The sequence below is a fragment of the Mus musculus genome, chromosome 7 (genome assembly GCF_000001635.26).
Source record: "Mus musculus strain C57BL/6J chromosome 7, GRCm38.p6 C57BL/6J".
Classification (NCBI taxonomy): domain Eukaryota; kingdom Metazoa; phylum Chordata; class Mammalia; order Rodentia; family Muridae; genus Mus; species Mus musculus.
The window spans coordinates 66,338,312-66,360,164 of record NC_000073.6 but is presented as its reverse complement, the minus strand read 5'-3'; the positions used below and the strand labels follow the sequence as shown (position 1 = coordinate 66,360,164).

General features: G+C 45.3%; 1 protein-coding gene across 4 annotated transcripts in view; it reads left to right on the top strand.

The window, feature by feature from the left end:
- Positions 1 to 21,853, top strand: part of Lrrk1 (leucine-rich repeat kinase 1) — a 129,597-nt gene that overhangs the window by 28,177 nt on the left and 79,567 nt on the right. For 2 of the 4 annotated variants that reach the window (NM_146191.3, XM_006540839.4), the window contains one exon: positions 17,240 to 17,403. In NM_146191.3, coding sequence (NP_666303.3) covers positions 17,240 to 17,403 — 164 coding nt within the window. Of the gene's footprint in view, positions 1 to 16,876; positions 17,153 to 17,239; positions 17,404 to 21,853 lie in introns of those variants that run through there. The other 2 variants (XR_391340.4, XM_006540838.3) reach the window with 2 other exon arrangements.

Genomic DNA, 21,853 nt, shown 5'->3' with positions numbered 1-21,853 from the left:
TTATTTGTGTCTTTGATTTCTTTCATCAAGTTCGCAGGTCTTTTGATTCCTTGTGCTATATGACAATTCCTTCTGTGACTGAAACATTTCATCCTGCAGGAAAATCCTTAAGCAGGAAAGTACACAACTCAAAATACCTTCAGGAAATCCCTGAAACTGACCAGATTCACTAGGCCCCTCCCTTTCAGAATAAATAATAAAAGACTGAGAATCTCCCTTAGATAGAAGAAAGCTGAGCTGCAAAGACCCTGAGACCAGACCAGAAGTCTGGAAGAAGGAGAAACTATCTGAATTACCTGGAAGAGGTTTAGACCAACTGAGGCACCTGGAAAGGACACTCTCCAAACAATTGAGCTGCCTGCAGGCTGTGCAGTGTGCTTCAGGTTTCCAGATTTTGTAAGCTGTCACTCATGCTGGGATGGGCTTTGGTCATGTAGCTGTTTTTGAGCCATTTCTCCTCCTATACATAACCCTTCACCCATATTCCTGTATGTAACCCCAATAAAACTCATGGTTCACCAAGTTGGACTTTGGTAATATCCGTTCTTCAGTCTGTCATGGGATCCCTCTCTGGGGTGAGTAGATTTTTGTTTTATATCTCCCCATAAAAAGTTTTGTCATGCAACATCTTGGTTAAATTTATTCCTGGGTATTTCTGTAGCTTTTGTAAATGAGAGTGTTTCTTGAATTAATTTTCTGATCTTCCATGTTACTGTGTAGAAATGTAGGGGATTGTTGTATGTCAATCTTATATCCTTTAGCTCCTGGATCTTTTATTGGCTTTACTGGTTCACCATGATCGAAACTGTAGCCCTACCATGTGTGGCCTTTATTGAGGTTTGCTTGTTGACAGTTTTTGTCATGAAACTGCATTGACTATTGATGGCTTAGATGTGTCCACCAAGATGATCTGTTAACGTGGGTCACAGTCATCGTTTGGCTGAGTCATCGTTTGCTGAGTCACCCTCACTTGGTCATGACATATGATCTTTTTAATGTGCTGTTGAATTAGTTTACAAGTATTTGGTTGAGGATGTTTGCACCCACATTCATCCTGTTTATTGACCTATAATTTCCCCCTTTTTATTAATTTATTCTTTGACAATTATATATATAATTATATACATATTATATATAAATGTTCATAATATTCTAGCCGTCTGTTACTCTCCCTCTTATCCTCTTCCCCCTCCCTTAGCTCCCCTCCTCTTACCCGGTTCCAACCCACTTCCATCCCTTGTTTTCATTGTTGCTTGTGACCCACTGGCCTTAACTGGGGCCACCCCACAGGGGAGAAGCTATTCACTGAACTTTGAGTAGCTCACCTGTGACACCATCATGAGAAACAATAAGTTCCCCTTCTAAGAGCCTGCTTCTGGCCTTTGCTCCCCTGAGCATGGTCACCTGTGAGCTCCTGCCCCATCTGTGACCAAATGTTCCAGGCCTCAGAATTCTGCAGAGGCAATTGCAGTTTCTTGAGTTCTAAGTGCCACAGCCATTCATACCTGCAGGGTGATGTTTTGCAACCCTCCTCCCCACCACCCAGTTCTTACATTCTTTCTAACCCAGTCCCCATCCTCCCTGAACCTTGGAAGTGGAGAGATGAGTGTGTCATTTAAGGCTAACCACTCATTACTTGTTCTCAGAGCTTTGACCAGCCGTGAGTCTCAGCATTAACCACCATTTTCGACAGAGGCCGAGGGCAGTGCTAGGCCTGAGGCTGCCGGACAGGGAGCTCCTGAAACTTTTTTTTCTTACAGTGTCCTTATATGATCTTGGTAGGTCAGTATCATAACATAAATTTGAAATTTTTCCATTCCTTTCGATGTTTGGGACTATTTGGGAAGTATTGTCACCAATTCTCCCACCTTGGTAAAATTCACTTCTCAAGATACCTAGTGCTAGGATTTCCTCTGGGGGAATTGTTGTTGTTGTTGTTGTTGTTACTGTTTCAGTGTCCCTCTGTCTGTTTATACTTCTTATTTATGCATAGTTGATTCTTGCTTATTTCTAAGACTTATTTTTACTGTTAAGTATGCACATGTGTGTGCACAGGTATGTGAACATGAATCCAGGGCCTGTGGAGGCCAAAGGGTTTGGAGTCACAGGCAGTTGTGAGCCACCCAACATGGGTACTGGGAACCAAACTCAGGTCCCCTTCAAGAGTGCTCCTGCCACTGAGCTGTCTTGCAACACATGGTATGATTGAGTCTTCCTGGATGTATTAGGCCTTGTTTTTAGCCTACTATATGTTTTGCTCTGGATAATGTCTGCCTGCACCTGAGAAGAACATGGACGCTCTTGTCAGATGGACAGCTCTGAGTGTACCTGTTTGCTCCATCCGTCTGATGTTGTTTAAGTCCATGGTTCCTTTTTTGACTTTCTGTCTGAACCATACATTAGTAGAAATGGGGTAGCAAAGACAGCAACTATTGTTACTTTGTTAGTTATTTTTCTCTTCAGTTAGTACTTATAATGTCAGACCCATGCATATGTGCATGCCTGTGTGTGTGTGTGTGTGTGTGTGTGTGTGTGTGTGTGTGTGTGTAGTGGCATATAGCTATTCAGTCCTCTTAATAAACTGACCATTTGATCATTATATAAGGACCTTCATTTCTTAGGACAAGTTCTTACTAATATTCTGTTTTGTCTAATATAAGTACAGTTCTTTATCCCCCCCTTTATAGAAGATAGGCTCTTTTCTCATATGATCTATCCTGATTACAGTTCCCCCTCCCTTCACTCCTCCCAGTTCCTCTCCCATACCCCCTCCCATCCAGACCCACTCTCTCTCCGTCTCATTAGAGAAGAGCAGGAGGCTTCCATGAGATAACAACCAAACATGACACGAAAAATACAATAAGATGGAGAAAAACTTTCATATCCAAGTTGGATATGTAGGAAGAATAGGGCCCAAGAGCAAGCGGGAGAGTCAGAGACCCTTGTTCACACACTCAGGAGTCCCATAAAAGTACCAACTGGAAGCCGTAATATATACCCAGAGGACCTGGCGCAGACCCGTGCGGTGCTGTGCAGGGCCCTGGGTTTGCTGCTCGGTCTCTGTGAGCGCGCATGCGCCTTGCTCAGCTGCTGTCGTCACCCACCCCCCACCCCCGGCTCTCTGCCTCCTCTCTTACAGCAAAAGTCTCTTTCTAGTCCCCGTTCACAAGGAATACATTTGTCCATTCACTTTCAGTCTGTGTGTGTCCCCCGTGGGCAGCAAAGTGTTTCCTATTTTTTTGTCCTACTTGGGACTGTCTCTGCCTTTTGATTGGAAATGTTAATACATTTAGATTGAAAGTAACTGTGGATGATAAAGATTTACTCTCTGAGGGGAAAATGGTTGAGTGATCTTGAGCACTTGTGCCTCTTCCAAAGGACCTGGGTTCTGGTCCTAGCGACCATTCGGTGGCTCGCATCTGCCTATAACTCCTGTTTCCAGGGATCACCTGCTCCCTTCTGGCTTCACACACACACACACACACACACACACACACACACACACACACACACATGCAGATGTGCAGATACATATATGCACATATATGCAGACATTAAATAAAAAATATAATCAAACACATTATAAGAAAAGGTTTACTCCTGCCATCTTGTTATGTTTTTTACTATTCTGTGGTTCCTTTCTCTTTCTTCCCAGTGTTGATTTTCTGTAGTAATCTTAAGCAGCATTTTAAGAGAAGCACTGTCAACGTTAGCAGTTGGGTGTTTTGTTTCTAATATAGCATGTTTGGGGAAGTGGTTGTTGTTTTCCCTAGACAGGGACTTTTTTTCCCATGGGTGGGGGCAGGACTGCATCTTACATGCCTCCCAGAGCAGACTTGAAGTCACAGTCTTCTATCTCAGCCTCCTGGGTGCTGGGATCACAGGCGTGTGCCACCACACCCAGCTAACTTGACTGTTTATTGAGCTTCGCAGAGTGCCAGGCAGTGCCTGTCTATGCTGTGGCTGGAGAATATGATAAGAACCTCAGATTTCAAAGTTTCTTTAGAAATTTTCTAACTTAAAGTTACTAACTCAATTTTAAGTAATGACAATGGCCTTACGTCTCTCCAGAGCCCAGCAAGAGTCGGGCAGTGTGCTAAACACTGCCCACACCATCATGCTCTTGACCCTGACCACAGAGCCTCTGGGCTAGGCAGGCTCTTCCAGCCCTCTAGTCACTGAAGAAAAGAGGTAATGGGAGCATGCCAGGGACCCCAGAACAGTGGTAATGGCAGGGGCAGGGGTGGGAGCAATGGGTACGTGGCTTGGTGACTCCATTCTTCTGCCCCTCTCTGGAGCTCTTTTGGGCGGGGTCTCATTCCTTGGAATGATTTCTATGGCTCCGGCCATGTATTCCTAAGTATATGATTGAGTTTCAGATCCTTGTGTGAACTGGAAAGCCCCAGTTTTCATTACCTGGAAATTGTGTAAATTTTGATCTGACGTGAGTCCTATGTACACTATTCTGAAACAGCCTGATTTGGGGAACAGAGGAGAAATGGGGGCGTAGGAGGCAGTGAAGCTATTCTTAGAAAGAAAATTCCAGAAAGGCCCTGAGTAGATCATTCTTGCCCTTCACAGAATCCTGTGTCCCTGAACCACACTACATCAAGGTAGACAAGGGTTCAGTGGTTCTCAACCCTGTTAATCCTGTGACCCTTTAATACAGTTCTTCATGTTGTGCTAACCATCAACCATAAAATTATTTTTGTTGCTACTTCATAACTATAATTGTGCTATGGCTATGAATTATCACGTAAATATTGTTTTTTCAATGGTCTTGGGCAGCTCCTCCAAAGGGGTTGGGCCCCCCAGGTTGAGAATCACTGCTACAGCCAGCTGACCACCCTCCTGGCATGCAGAGTCCTCGGGGAGCTTCCTGTGGATGCCTGTTGTATGGGGGGCAAATTGCTATACACTCGTAGCCGTGATTTAGTGGGGCCTGACCTCAGGGAAGTGCTGGACAGACACCCTCCCACAGGGGCAGGATCTGGCTCAGACCACATGTAGATAGAGGAAGGAGAGAGAAGCTCAGAGGGAAAGTCCACAACTGTTCACTTGGGGACTCCCATCTGTGGTGGGTTCTGGGCAGAGGAGAATGATGGCCAGCAGGGGAAGGGTGGGGAGGGAAGGAAGGAAACCTGGGGTCCATTGAGGAAATGCAAACACTCACATCTGCCTCATTGGGACCAGAGTGGTAAGAAGGGAACTGGGACCCTTTGTGCACACATCTGTTCTTTTTATTGACATATGTGGAATACGCGGCCCAATCGTCCATAGGTTTCTTTCTACAAAAAGGGGAAGATTCAATGATCCTAAATGCTTGCCAACCTCTGGGAAGCTATAAGAGGCAAAGTTGAAGCCTGAACCCCATTCTGAAAACTTAATTACACTTCTGTTACTCCATGTTTTGTTAGTGCACAGCTCAGTAGAAGTTACAGGAAGCTCCTTGGTGTCTTGACTTGTGTGTTTCCTTTTGTTTTGTTTTGTTTTGTTTTGTTTTGTTTTGTTTTGTTTCCTTCCCTTGGGCAAACCTCTGTAGTGAAGAAGTTGATTTCTGTTAGGAAACTGACTGTGCTCATTGGAAAAGCGTACTCTGAGAAACACTGACAATTTAGTAGTAACAGAGAAATAACTGGAAAATTGAGAAGAGGGTTTTACAGAGATGACCTGAGATTCATTCACATAAGAATCCCCACCTTGTGCTCGCTTCGGCAGCACATATATTAAAAAAGAATTCCTACCTTGAGAAACGGTCGTCTTGTCTGCTCCCTGCATGTTGTGTGGTGGGATGTCCACATGCATGTATTTCAGTTGTCACATGCATCAGAACACGCAATAATGAGCATGCTCATGCAGCTTCATGTGTGTGTGTGTGTGTGTGTGTGTGTGTGTGTGTGTGTGTGTGTGTCATGAACAGGAGCATGCAGATCCTCCACCTTGCTGCCCTGAGACAGGGTTTCTCTAAGCTGAAGCTTGCTGCTTCTGCTAGCTGGCGCTGAGCTGGGTTACAGGCACTCATAGCCTGGCTATCTTATTCTATTCTATTCTATTCTATTCTATTCTATTCTATTCTATTCTATTCTATTCTATTCTATTCTATTCTATTCTATTCTATTCTATTCTATTCTATCCTATCCTATCCTATCCTATCCTATCCTATTTTATTTTATTTGTGTTTTCCCTGAACACGTGTTTGTGTACCACATGTATGCCTGGTACCCTTGGGAGCCAGAAGACGGTGTCAGATACCCTGGAACTAGAGTTATAGCTTCTTGTGCTCCCATATGGTTGCTGAGAATCGAACTCAGATCCTCTGGAAGAACAGCCAGTGCTTCGCACCACCAAGCCAGCTCATCAGGGGCATGCCTGGATTTTTTTTTTCCAGTGGATGCTAGCAATTTAAACTCAAGTCCTCCTGCTTGAAGAGCACATGAGCCTACCCACTGAGCCATCTCCCTAGCCCATTTTTATTTAGTTTATTTTTCTAAGGCTAGGCATCAAACCCATGTAAAGCATGCCACACCACTGAACCACACCATCAGTTTGCATAGAGATCTCAAATACGTGGATTGTTCTCTTGGAGACGGTCCCAAGCAAACAGGGTTGTGGTGTCAAAGGATGTTCTAATCTCCTGGCATTTATAACCATAACCACCTCAAAGATCAGACTAGGGACTGTTTTTTTTTTAACTTTTATATCTTCATATTGGAGCATTTTATATTGTGCAGTAGGTATGGAGTTAAAGGTATTGTCTTTTCTCTGGATTTTTCTCTCTCTCAGACCAATGGTTCCCTCTTTTATAAATCAGCTCTTGTTCGTTCACCATCCTAAGTCCTTCAAACATCCTCTAGTTGTGCAGAGGGTATGGTTTCTGCCGCACATGTTTAAAAGTAAACTCCAGGGAAAAAATACAGCACTGACTTAAGCTGTCTCAGCAGGCTCCAGGTCTAGGATCAGCACATAGGAGGTATTGAGTGTCTGTAGAGTGAAGGAGCCGTGGGTAAGTGAGTTTTTGGGGAAGGATCTAAATTTAGGAGAGAAGCCATCATCGCGCCTGCATATCTCTCTCTCTCTCTCTCCCTCTCTCTCTCTCTCTCTCTCTCTCTCTCTCTCTCTCTCTCTCTCTCTCTCTCTCTCCTGACACTGCAGGAGCTGAAGTAGTTGCCCTTCAGCGCTTTGGCTTTTCCATCCAGGGAGTCAGGATGACTTACCTCTTGGTTACCATGTTCTTACCATGCACACCATGACATATCTTACATTGAATACGAATCTAATATTTGGCTGAGGATGCGTAGCCTAGAGAGCAGAAGGATGTGTTTTGATGGCCAGGGTCCAAATATTAGCTGTGCTATGCAGAGCTGGGTAAAGCCAGCTTTCTGACCCACCCCAACCCTGGTCACCTCATGGTAGGTGGTAATGAGATGCATAGCCTTGCATGGGCGTTGGGAGAAAGGAGGACATTTCTCAGAAAACCCAGCAGAACTGAGAAATAACAAACTTGACCTGCTAAAGGCAGCCACCGTTCTCACTTTGGATACCCATTAATTCATATTTATAAATGAGAGACAAAGAGGAAGAAGGAGAAGGAAGAATGGGAGAGGAGAGGAGGGGAGAAGAGGAGGAGGGAGAGAAGATGGCAGGATGGTGCATCTTTTCCTGTGATACGTCTCTTAGTTATCTCTCTCATTGCTGTGACAGAATGCCTGACATGCACACGCTAACGGGGAAATGCTTTCTTTGCTCACGGTTTCATAGGATTTGGCCCATGGTGACAGGAGAGCGGTAGGACAGACTAGCTCACAGCATGGCTGACAGGAAGCAGTGAGAGAGTGAGCAGCCCTGTACTTCAGGCTTTCTGCTTTTGCTTTCTTCTATTTCACACAGGCCCCCCAGCCTCAAGGGGATCTCCCCACCCCCTTAGTGACTCCTCTGTAGAAACCCCCCACTGAAGCTCCCAGAATGCTTAGCTACCCTTCAGGCACTTTTCAGTCCTTCAAGGTCTACCAGCCCAGGACTAGGGAAGGTGGCCAGGTAAGGGCACTTCCCATCAAGCTTGGTGAACTGAGTCTGATCCCTGGGACTCATGTGATGGAAGGAGGAGAGGCAGCTCCTTAACGTTGTGTTCTGACCTCCACGTAGACACAAAGGCATGCGCACATGCACATGTGTACACACACATACAAACAAATAAATAGATGGATGGATAGATAGATAGATAGATAGATGATAGATAGATAGATAGATAGATAAGAATATTTAGATTAGCCACCTTTATACTTTACATAATATAAATGTGCACAATGCTCTATGTGCACAATGCCGTATTTGTACAGTGCTATATGTGTACAATGCTGTATGTGCACAATGTTCTTGTGCATAATGTTTTGTGTGCACAATGTTCTGTGTGCACAGTGCTCTATGTGCACAGTGCTCCATGTGCACAATGCTCCATGTGGACAATACTGCATGTGCACAATGATCTATGTGCATAATGCTCTATGTGCACAGTGCTGTATGTACTTGATGCATTTTAGAGACTCACGGTGTCTCATTTGGAAGTCCCAGGAGATCCTATAGTATAAAGCAAAGACATGGACACTCTATGCTCTCTAAAGTCAGAAAGCACCGTTTCTCTTCTTGCCCTGATCCTGTGGAATTTTGCGAACTTTTAGCTGTCTCCCTGGCCTCCCTCATTTGTACACAGCAGGCAGGACTCCTCAGAACAGGGTTGTGGGTATAATATTCAGTGACATAAGCCAAGCCCCTGTCCTACGGGAGAGTCCCAAGTGTCTACTTCCCTGATGTTGCCATCTCCCTGGCTGGCAAGCACTTCACTGGCTGGCACAGGAGCTCTGCAGGAAGTAACATTTGTAGTTTTTTGTTTGTGGTATGTTATTCTACGGGTTAACTCCTAAGAGAAAACCACAGGTACATGATTGGGGCTGGCTACATGATATTTTCTTCCTGCTTTATAAATAGTCATAACATTTATAAGATCTCCAGAAATGGCCAATGTACCATAGATGCGCCGATTTCACCATACTCTCCCAGCTGTGAATTTTATGTCTTTCCAGTTTTTACTGTATCATATGCATGTGGACATAATGTGATATTTTAGGATTGGTTCCAGTGTGCATGCATGCAAGTGTGTGTGTGTGTGTGTGTTTGTGTGTGTTTAATTGTATGAGGCTGCAGATCTGTGCCTGCCGTGGTACACAGGTAGAGGTTAGAGGACAACCTCTGACTTTACTCCTCATCTTTCGACCTCCTTTGAGACAGAATCTCTTCAGCAGTGCGTTAGCCTGGCCTCTCTGCCATCACTGAGAGGGGAATGCTGCCACTCCAGGTGCATGCTGCTATTCTAGGTGCATGCTGCCATTCCAGGTGCATGCTTCCATTCCAGGTGCATGCTGCCGTTCCAGGTACATGCTGCCATTCCAGGTGCATGCTGCCATTCCAGGTGCATGCTGCCATTCCAGGTGCATGCTGCCATTCCAGGTGCATGCTGATATTCCAGGTGCATGCTGCCATTCCAGGTGCATGCTGCTATTCCAGGTGCATGCTGCCATTCCAGGTGCATGTTGCCATTCCAGGTGCATGCTATCATCTCAGGTGCCTGTGCTACCACCTCTGGGTTTTACATGCCTTCTGAGGACTTAAATTCAGCTCATCAGGCTTACATAGTGAGTGATTTTACCTATGCTTATTGTGTTGTTGTTGTTGTTGGTGGTTTTTTTTTTAAATAAAGAAAATGGGTTCTTTATGTGATTTCTCCCATGGAGCAATCTGCATATATGACCCCCCCCCCCATCTGTCTTTTACTAATAAAAATTTCCAAAGATTAGGTGAGATGAGCCATGGAGTTCTAAGTCTACCTGGGAGCTTTGCTGGAATGAAACTCACTCACCTCAGGATTCCAGCTGGTCCCCAGCTCCCAGCCCGGCCCCTGCTTTGCTCTCTTTGCTGATGCTGGTGCTGGTGCAGCAGCTAGCATGCAGGACGGAGCTGAGTATTAGCCATCTGGAGCCAGGAGGAATTGCCTTGAAGGGTCACCTCCCTCCCCTGGCACCCCGTATCTTCTGCCTCTTCCCCCAAAGAAATAAAGGCTTGGATTTCACCGTAACGCGACCCAGAGGTAAAAACTGCAGCTGAAGCTAAAACCTTCCACTGGTGTCTGGGGAAGAGAGAAGCGTATTCCTCTCTGCCGGCTACCAAAGCCAGGGTCACCAAGGCGAGCGCTGAAGTGCAAACAGGGTGTCACCTCTGAGGAGGCCCAGCCTTCCTTCCTGGTGCTGTGGCTACATGGGGACTCGGTGGAGGAAGGTCATTAAACAACTCTGACCAGGTTGGTAGCATAGCGTCCTGAAGTGTGCTTGCCTTTGTTCTGCGGTGAGCTGAGGGCTGCTGGGTCGGTTGACCCTTCTGCTGTTCTGTTGGTGGAGGTGAGTGTAATCAGCAATGTCATGGGTGTGCCAATAAAATGACAGTGCCTTTTCTGAGTGCCATAAACGTGCCTCTCAAATATAAAGACACCATACACTTTAAATGGACAAATAGCCTTTGCCTCCCATCATATACATTTATTTCAATACTAATGAGAGAACTATCACACACACACATGCACGCACACATGCATACATATGCACGCATACACACACATGCTATGCACATGCAGTCAAAATTAGATCTCAGAATTAAATCCATTTTCTGTATAATTTCTCCACTGCTCTCGATTGTTAGGATAAAGCAGTAGAGAATATGTTTTTGGCTATTGTGTTGGGAGAAATGACAAACCCTGATCTAGAATTCCTTTGAGACAGAACATCCTCCGGGACAGAGACAAACGAGGCTGTCCTGTGGTATGGCCATGTCTGTGGGTTCCTAGGGTAAGTGACCGGGTCCCAACAGCTTCGCTCTGTAACATCTGTGGGATTCTGTCGCTATAAACCACCAACAGATGAGAATCCTTTCTGCTAGTGTGTCTGTAGTCAGAATAATTTGTTGTTCTAGAACAAGAATTATGTAAGTCTTAGGGATGGAGTTATTGCCAGCAAACTCATTTCCCGTAGATGGGGCTGATACTGTGGTACGCTGTGTGAGCCTGGCCGTATAAACAGAATGCTGGGTTGAAAGCAAGAATTCAACACAAATGAGGTTCTCCTTCTATGGGTTTCAGAATCGTTTCACTTCTTTTAACTAATATTTCTTCCCACAATGAACTTGAATTTACCACCCATGTCTGGAGTATCCGGGATATGGCTGCTACTCACATTTGCCATCAAACAGGAGCACTGCACTTATGAGCTCCGAGCTCACTTTAAAGGCTTCTTTTCATGTTCCTGGATAACTCCACGTGGGCTGTGTCTATGACCCTTGCCAGACACCGCATTTCTGTTCCCTCTTTCTGATCGACTCTTTGCTAAAGCCTGACAGGCAGCCCTTTTAGAAGCCGAATCTATTTTAGAAGATGCTGTAGGATCGCGCCCTTCTCTGCCTCTGCGCACCTGGACAGGTGTCTTACTTTGTATTAAAAGCAAATGACACACTTGTTTGTAGTTATGTATATTGGAAAAGGCTGTTGCTATTTAGGAAAATAAGGATATAATAAAGACGACGAGAAGGATATTTAATATCTGAAACTAAGCTATTCGATATTCTATTTTCATATTAGCTCTTCCTACTTGAGACATTCATGTGCCATGATGAATACTTTCAATTGTATAGGAAGAATACATTGATAAATCTTTTACCATGTAAAAAGAACAAGGTTATTCTGAGCAAGGTGATAAGTATAAACACCTATTTATTCAAATGAGTACAAATAGCTAAACAATCTCAATTGTTTTTAAACTTTGTATCAAAGTGACCAATTCGCAATTATAGAACTGTAATGTCTTGGGCTTAAAAAAATAGAAATTCTATGAAAATCCTTGCCTGTAAAAAAGGTATCTATCTGATCATGAAAGGCTGTCTTTAACATGAGGTGTTTCTTTGGCTTTCTACTCCTAGGTTATGTGTGATTTTTATTTAAAAACAAATCAACCATACTACTCCAGTACAAGAAACTTAGAAAAGAATTTAGAGAACCTTCCGTAGTTCCCTTGTTCATCTCTCACAACCCACCCTTAATGCTCATTGTTGGAATCTCACATTTTCTTTCAGTATCAATACGTGCTAGCCTTCGTGTTTGGCATTTCTATGAAATTGCATTGGATTGGTAGTTAGCTGCGTGCACATGCATTTGTACCCATGCAGCAGCCTGATTAGACTAGAGCCCCAGCTCACTAGAGCCCCAGAATACAGTGCACATGGACTTTTTACGAAACTTAAGGAAATGGGGGACCAAGCTGAAAAACCCAAGTCCGAGGAATTTAAAGCGAATGGGGCAGTTCTAGATTCCCATGACGCCTGCTACCCCCACACTGCATTATTTAAATATGGTGTTAAAAATCAAAGCACTCTTGTAGTTTCTCGTGCACGGTAGGACCTGTATGGATGTAGGACCTCCATGGCTCTCCTTTATGTCACTTCGGGATCCACCTGCATTTATGCTCCTAACAGGAGCAGAAGCAAAGACCTGCAGGCACACTGGCTGATTACGGGATAGCGGCTGCTTGTTTAATTCTGAAAGATGAGCCAGGATGAAGTGCCCACACTGATGGAGGTTGACTCCGCCTCCTTCTCACTCCTGCTAATGGCCCTTCTCCCACCCAGCTCAGCCTGCTCTCAGCTGCCTGGATCACAGGCTGTAAATAATTAATGGAGACTGTCCTGTGAGCTGGAGAGAGAAGCTGCCATATTCTCATTGTGTAGCCGTATGCGTGCAGAGCTTTCTTATCCTTCCAGACACAGAACCCAAGATCTCCCCTCAGACCTAGCAATCTCATGCTTCAGGGAAACTCTCAGCCATACGTGATGATCTACCTGTCATGGATTTTTCAGGGTCAGTGTGTTGTAACGACTCTGGATGGTATTTACTGTGGCTGCAAGCAGATTACCTTGGCTCTGTGCAAAGGGTTTTTCTGGGTTGATAGGGAAGTTCATACTGTATGTCACATGTGGGGCCTGCATGTGGGGTTTCACACTATAAGCCTCATTTCTCCCAACATATTGTTGTGGAAAAAGATTCCTAACATGCAGTTACACTGAAGGAATTGGCCAGGGTACACCCATACACCTACCACCCAGAGTTTGACGTGGGCCCATCCCATTTCTAATGATTTTGAGGTAAGTTACCAACTTACTTTTCACCCTTAACTAATGCATGTGTGATGCTTACGATAGCTTTTTAGATAAAACGTCTCCAAAGTGTGGTGCACATATTTTAAATTGGCTTTTGATACATTTTATCGAATACAGCATCCATGTCATGCAAACTCCATCAGGATCTGGAGCCATCGGCACAAGCGATGTCTTCATGCCCCCCCCCCCCCCGCCACACCAAGAAATAGTACCACTTTGTGCAAGGTTTTATCTTCTCAGCATTTTGGTTTTGAGATTCTTATCAGCCATCAGGATGATCAATAGTTCATTCCTTTTTATTGTTGAGTAGTTATGTTCACAGTTTGCTTATCCATCCTCCTATGGATGGACACCCGGGCTACTTGAAGCTCGGAGATATCGTGACTACCACTTTTAAGAGCAGTTTTGGATAACTTCTGGGGACTCATTCTGGGTAAAAGTCTAAGATCAGCACTAGTGGGTCACAGGTCAGTGTGTATTCCCTTGTGAAAGAAACCACAGGAGCTGGCTGTAATTTAACTATACATTTTACATTCTTGTCCATCAGGCCTGAGCATTCTGGCTGCGAATACGCTCTGGTGGGAGTGCAGTGGGTGTTGTGTGGCTTTCGTGTCTCCCTGATGGGCAACGGTGCTGAGTTCTTTGCCTCCCAGTGTTCAGATCTTTAAAATTGTGTTGTTTATCTTTTTGTTATTGCATTATAGGTCTTTTTAAAACATTCTTTATGGTCATCTGTGTACCATTTCTTTTCAGATATGTTTTACAACATTGCGTGGATTCCAGACTAGAAGGCCCCTGTTTCTTTGAAGGAGGCCTTTTGATGAACTTATGTAATGTTAAACTCTAACATAGTCTAATTTAGCAACGTTTCATTGCTTCCCCAGCTCTTTAGTCAAGTGTAATTTCGCAGTTTTCTTTTATGTTTTCTGGGGCCCTCTGGTCATCTTTTCTCTACCATAACAAAGAATGGGCACATGGTACTTGATAAAAAAAAAAAATGTTTGTGTAGGTAGGTCACAGTTCTGGGGGCTCAGAACCTGAGTGAGCCCACGCCGGCTCGGCGGAGGTGGGGACCTGGTGTTGAATGCCAGGCAGCCCTGTATGTGCAGGGGCAGGCAGGTGATCACAGCTTGACTGTGAGAGCTTCCTCAGCCTTCACCACCTAGACCCGCCCCCCAAGAGCCTTCGCCCTGTAAAGCACCTTCCAGTAGTGCTGTCTTGCCACCAATCCTTACATCCCATCGGACCAGAGAGACACTCAGGCCATGTCAAACCACCACACCATTAAGGAACCTTGTTTTCTCTGAAGCCTTTAGACCTTAATAGTTTTAGCCTTCATATTTTAGGTTCATGATCCATGTCAGGTTACCTTCTGTGCACTATAAGAGGCAAGCATCTCTTAGATTTTATTTTATGTATGTGAGTAGCTTGGCCTGCACGTATGTATGAAAAATGGGTGTGCAATGCCTTCAGGATCCCGTAGAGAGAGTCAGATCCCCTGGAACTGAAGTTACAGGCAGATGTACACTGCAGTGTGGGGTCTGAGAACTGAAATCTAGCTCCCCTGAAAGAGCAGCCGATGCTCTTAACTGCTCTGCTCAGTCACCGCTCCAGCCCCAGCAATGGGGACATCGGTTATGTTGGCACCATCTATTGAAAACTCTTTTTCCCCCATTGTATTTTGGTATCTTTGTCGAAAGTTCATTAGATGGACAAATATGAGTCTTGGTGTATCTGCTATATGTATGTGTTCATTTCTGCATGGGTGTGCATGGGTGTGCATGGGTGTGCATGGGTGTGCATGGGTGTGCATGGGTGTGCATGGGTGTGCTTGTGTGTGTGTGGGGGGGGTGTTTGTATGTGTGTGTGTCTGTGTTGTATGCATGTGTTTGCATAGGTGTGGTGTGTGCTTGTATGCCTGTGTGTGTGTGTGTGTGTGTGTGTGTGTGTGTGTGTGTGTTCACAAGTAGAGGCCTGCAGTGGATGCTGGGAATCTCCCTTGATTGCTTTTCCACATTATCCATTGCATCGGAGTCTCAGTTGAACCCAGAGCTCCTCACGGGTCTCACTGGCTCTGGGGATCGGATCTCTGCCTTCCTAAGCCTGAAATTCCAGGCAGGCTGCCACACTCACCTTACGGGGATCCAAACTCTGATCCCCAAGCTTGCCCAGCAAGCACTTTGCCCACTGAGCCTCTCCCAGGCCTGTCCATGTTACTTTTTAAGGAAGGCCTCTCTCACGGGACTCAGATCTCATGAATTCAGCCAAGCTGGCTGCAGGGAGCTCTCCACATCCTCTAACCCTTGGGAGTGACAGACAGACAGTGCCCACAGCTCCTGGGTTTTACTTGGGTGCTGGGGATTTGAACTCGGGTTCTCATGCTTTTGAGGAGGAAATCTGAGCCATGTCCCCAGCCCCAGGTTTTGTTTATTCACTCAGTTAAGTCCTATGGGGATATGTGTCTCTCCTAGTATCATATTGCCTGCTTATGGGAGCCTTACGGTAAGTTTGGAAATCAGGAAATAGAAATCTTTTCCCAGATTGCTTTGACTATTCTAGGTTCTTCAAGGCTTCCATACAAATTTGAGAATCTGATATAATTTTATGAGGGGGAAAATGTCCAAATGGGATTATAGTTGAACTGAAACTGACTCTGTGCATAAAGCCAGGGCAATTGGCATCTTCACAGGATTTGGTCTCTAATCCATGAGCATCTGAGGTCTCTCTGGCTACACAGATCTTAATTTTCTTGGCAGTGCTTTTTCTAGAGTTCAGATCTTACTCATCTTTTTGTGAATTTTATTTCTAAGCACATGACTTTTGTGTTTTGTTGGGTAGCCAGTTTTTCCTCACTATAACAAAATACCCAATCTAACTAACTTTAAAGAGAAAAAGGTTATTTTAGCTCATCGCTTTGGTTCATGACAGATTCACTCCACTGCTTTGAAGCTGTGAGCATCCTAAAGTATTCAGCTCATGGATTGTGAGGGAGCAGAGAAGGAATGAGGAGCGACCAAGGGCCCTGAGTCCCCAAGGCTATGCCCCCAATTATGTGACGATTTCCCAGTAGGCTCATCTGCTAGTGGCTCTGCCAGCTACCAGGATTGCCACTTTGCAGAGAGAGCCTTTAAGTCACAGGCTTCTGAGGAATAGCTAAGGTCCAAACTATAACCTTGCTATTGTAAAGAAATTACACTTCAAAAGCATTCTCCAGATGATAGCTGCTCTTAATGTGGCTCACTTTTGTGATGTCTGTGTTTTAGGGCCACCCTGCTCAGTGTCTATTTAACAATATACCAAAAAAAGGAAAGCATTACATCATCCCTTTAGAGAGATGCAGGTGGTGGGCCACCAGCTCTGCCTCTTATCCCAGGGTCCCTCATCCCCTGTGAATCTTAGCCATGAATCATAGAATTCTCACCACAGCTCCTGCCCTTTAACATAGTTCAGGACTTAGCGTCTCGTCGGCCACAGCCTTTCCTGTAACATCTGTAGAAAGAATGCTTTCACTTTTCCTTCCAGAGAAAGATATACATGCTTCAGAGAGAGTTTTGGGAAGAACTTTAAAACATTTAGGGGACTTCCGAAGCCTGTTTGTCAGCATCTGGGCGTTTACAGACCTCTAATATCAACCTTGTTCTGGAGCGGGACACTGATGGGGAACAGTGGTCTCCTTCACTCGTATCTTTCCACTCAGTGCAGTGCTTAGCTGTGTCCAGCTGCTCCATAAGGACCCAGGCACCGAGTCCTCTGCATGTCTGGCCTCTCCTCCCAAGCAGCTGTGCTAAACTTCGAACTGTCCAGTAAATGCCTTCCAGAATGGCTGGGGGTCCCCAGAGATATAGGAGCCTGCTGACAGGAGCTTTTCAGGATTCTCTTCCTAACCCCCAGCCCTGTGATGTCATGGGTAATGCACACCTCCACTGTCACCTCCAGTGACTACCCAGAGGTCACCAGCCACAGTGATACCATGTGTACATGTCCTCCCACGCAGGTGCCGAAGACATGGGCAGCAAACTGTCTTTACCAGGTGGCAGCTCCACGGTGCAGTGCCCCAGCATGGAAGAAATCCACACTGCGTACAAGCAGAGGAACCTCTCCCGAGCCCGAGACCTACTCAGAGGGGTTTGTGAAGAGAGCGAATCCTCACAGGAGAAGGTAGGGTGTGCTACTGCCCCAGAGTTGCTGTTCTCTCTCTCTCTCTCTCTCTCTCTCTCTCTCTCTCTCTCTCTCTCTCTCTCTGTGTGTGTGTGTGTGTGTGTGTGTGTGTGACAGACAGACAGACAGACAGACAGACACTGTGTATGCATACTTTTACTTTACGAATTTTGCCTGCAAAGTAAGAAGCACTTCCATGGGCATGTAGTACCGAAGGAAGCCAGAAGAGGGCGTGAGATCACCTAGAATTATGGACAGTTGTGAGCCTTGATGTGGGTGTTGAGAACCAACTAAACTCAGATCCTCCGCAATGGCCACTAGTTCTTTTAACCATTGAGCTGTCTCTCCAGCCCCTTCACCATATCTTTTGGTACAGGGTCACTCACTAAACCCAGAGCTTATCATCTCAGCCACACTAGGCTGGTCAGCAAAACCCCAAGGACCTCCCTGGGTCCACACCTCTAGAACAACTGAGGTTATAGGCAGGCACCAATGAATCTGGGTTTTGCATGGTTACTGGGTATCCGAACCCAGGTCTTCATGTTTACACAGCAAGCGCTTTATCCACTGAGCACCCGACCCCCGCTTTTACCCACTGAGCTATCCCTCTACTGGAAAGTAGGAATAAAGTCTCCCCTTTAGCAATAAGGGGCAGGGAGTGTAAAGTCTCATGGATCCCAGGTTGTCTGCTAACTCACTGTGCAGTCAAGGTTGACCCTAAACTTCTGATTCTCCTGCCTCCATCTCTGCGATAGGGGTTGCAGGCATGTCCCTCCCTGCCAGGCTTAAGATGCTGGGGATGAAGGAGGATGCCTGGACCGGCTGAACCACATCCCCAGCTTTCGGGTCATCTTCGCACTGCCAGAGTCTTCACGGGACTCCAGCGTCTGTTTGGAAACACCTCGATTTGCACTTGGGCATGTGGAGAGTGGTCCTTTCCAGGGGTTTCTTCAGTGGCACGACACTATCGCCTTCCGTGTCGAGCTTTGCAGGGTTGTGAATGCAGTCTGTATCTACTGATTTCATACTTTCTTCCATTATATAACAACAGCATGTGCTCAGAAATTTTTGGAAAAATCTGTTAGTAAAAGGAAAAAAAAAAAAAAAAGAACAAAAGCTAAGCCCGTCCCTAATGTGCCCAAACACTGCCTCTTCATTGACTTGATACGTTTTCTTCTAGCCTGCTGCTCAGGTGGAGTGTTGCACTTCTGATAATATACGATGAATCATGTAGGTAATATAAATACAGATCATTGATTTGCATATACTTTGTGTTTGCTTCTATTATATGCAGGGTTTTCTGCAGGACTGTAAATTCATTGCAGGCATTGCCATTGATGGCTGCATAGTATTCCCTGTAATAGAGAGGACATAACTTAAATTCAATCCACTCCTCTTGATTGGAAATTTGGCTTATTTCAAATTTCTTACCAGTAATGTACAGAATTTTTTGCCTATTTGTTTTCTTATTGTAAGGCTATTTTCTTAGCATGCGTGGGTGTCCCAAATGGAGAGTATAGGTATGCACGCTTTTGTTAGCACATTAATATAAAACAGTGAGTTTTGTTTTGACACTTTCATACATGACGTATGCCAAACCATTGGCTAAAAAGCAAACCCAAAATTACCCTCCTGCCAACAGCTCACGGGGAATAAGAATTGAATGTTACCGTGGAAACCCTTCATCAATACTTTGTTTGCATTACTTTGGTTAGCCTAGGCTTAATCATTTAATTTAATGTTAGAAATGATTCCATTTTTAAGCCTCTAGCCAATTCTCAGAAAAGTCAGAGATTGGGAGACAATGAGCACCGTGAAGAGGACATTTGATATTGCTCTGGTTATGAATTCTCGGGGCCACACCTATGTGTGCGAGATGGCCCAACTGTTGGGTCCACAAGGTGATGTAATCCCCAGTGTTCCCTGGCTGTAGGATGCTATGAAGAATTCCCAAAGCGTCAGATAACAGCTCAACACAATTTGAAAAGCTCTCCAATATAGTTTCAGTAAATAAGCCGGTAACTTCTATTAAGAAGGACGAATGGATGCAGGCATGCAGAAGAAAGTCATGTACTAGTGCATATAAAAAATAAAAACAATTAGGCGTGATTTTAAAAACTGAAGAGAAGCTGGTGGAACTGGTGTGCGTCTCAGCATTCCTCTCTCGGTGCAGCTGAGAACCCTGCACATTCCGTACACAGCAATGCTGCATGCACTGCAGTGGACATTTTCAAGTGAGAGAGAAAAGACCTGCTAGTGTGGTCAGAGCTGGGGGGGGGTGTTGCACCTCTGGGGGGTCCCTCTCACCTTCGTTGCATCCCTGATAGAACAACAAGAAGCTGGCGACTCAGAAACAAATGGACACAGACAAAGAAGCTCTAAGGGAAGGCAGAGCACTAGGCAAGGGCAGCATGAAAAAACAGTCTATAGGCAACGCCCAGCCACACCATAGCAGTGTCTGCAGCCCTTCCCCATCACACTCCTGCCAAGGCCAGGTGGAGAGGCTCTAACCCAGCCAGGCTGTAAAAGTTGTCCCAGTCATCCAAGAAGTCTGCTGGGAGCTGGGACGTTAATCAGCACTCAGGCACTAGGTGGTAATATAATAACCATCCCCCCAACATACACACACACACACACACACACACACACACACACTGCTTTCACTGGAGACCTAAGGAGCATGAAAGACCTTCCTGCCCAACAGGACCCAGGAGTCCATTCCCCTTGTCCCATCTAATTCTGAGTAGTTCCTGTTTTCCCAGGAGTGATTAATCCACACAACTGTTCACCCACCAGAGTTAGCAGAGTCCAAGCCCAGGACTTGAATAGGATCCCGTTCCTAAAATACATTTTCACTAATCACCAGATCCTAATAAACACACTCTCCTCAGGAAACAGAAAAATATCACTCAGAGAGAACAGGGCAGCCACAGTGTCCGCAGCTGGATGAGTCAGACGTTTGGAAGCTCAGACAAGACCTCTAAAACAGACCAAACACTCCTGCGAGCAAACACGAGCATGCTTAAAGCAAAAGTAAACAGCAGGAGTCACCAAAGAAGGAGTGTCATGGAGGAGCAAAGGGGGATGAAATGGAAATTTTAGAATCTCTAAAATACAATAGCTGAAGGTTTCTTTTGTAGACAGACTCAAGTCTAGAATAGAGAAGACAGAAGAAAGAATCTATACCCTGATAGATTGAGAAGGAGGGAAGGGGAGAATGAGAGGGAAGGGAAAAAGGAAGACACAGGGAGGAGGAGAGATGGGAGAAGGGGAGATGGAAAAGAAGGGGGAGAGATGGGAAGAAAGAGGGCGAGATATGGGGAGGGGAGAGGAGAGGAAGGAGAAGAGAACGAGAAAAGGGAGAGATGGGGATGGAGGAAGGAAGAAAGGAAAGGGAGGGGAGAGGGAGAGATGGAGAAGGGAAAGGGTAGAGAAGAAAGGGGAAGAGGAAGGGGGAGAGGGAGTGAGGAAGGAGCAAGAGATTGAAAGAGCCCCAGAGGAGGTAAGAATTTTAGCTGAACTCATGCTCTCAGAGTCCACAAGGAGTGGAAGGAAACGCACTGAACCCTAATTTAGGAAACTGAAAACTCCTCCAAAGCAGAGAAGACAAAGCCAGCAGAGTGGAGAAGCAAGAAGGTCCCCGACAGGAGCGATGTCAGTGACCAGTGCTCCCCACATATCATACTCAAGCCACCATAAAAACAAAAGAAACAAAACCAAAACTATTGAAAGCTCTGAAGCTCTGGGGGGAGGAGAGAGAGAGAGGGAGAGGAAGAGGGAGAAGGAGATATGTTTCCTTGGGGGGGGGGAACAATTTGAACGACATTGTCAGACACCAAGGATCCAGGGGAAGTGACACAAAGCACTAACGAAGGAGAGGGGTCAACTTAAAGCCCCATGGCCTGGAGAATACCCCTCAAGAAGGAAGAGAAAATGAATACATTCTGGAATGATGGAGATGAGAGAACTAACGTCTGGAAGGAAGGTGTCCCTAACGGAGCAGCTATACCTAAAGGACGAACCAAGCAAGGGCTGTTGGGAATTAGGAGCCTGGTGAGAACAAAGCACAAGCACACAGAATAGGCTGTTAGTTCATTCTTTGTCCCTCGAGTTGTATTTGACAGTTGAAGCAAACGGAACCATCGCTTAATACAGCTCTTAATATAGAAAGAGGGGATTTTTAAAAACAAGGCAATTATCTAATAAAGGTAAAATTTCAATGCTATCTAAACTGATTTTAAAATTACTGAAAATAGTACTTTATCGGTCTATTTTAGTAGGCTACATATCTATAATGCAATACCTGAAGCAATCATTTACAAAACTGCATATAGCCGGATATGATGGTGCATGCCTTTAATCTCAGCACTTGGGAGGAAGGCAGCAGATCTACAAAGAGGTACACATAGAGTTCCAGACTAACCGAGGATACATGGTGAGTCACTGTCTA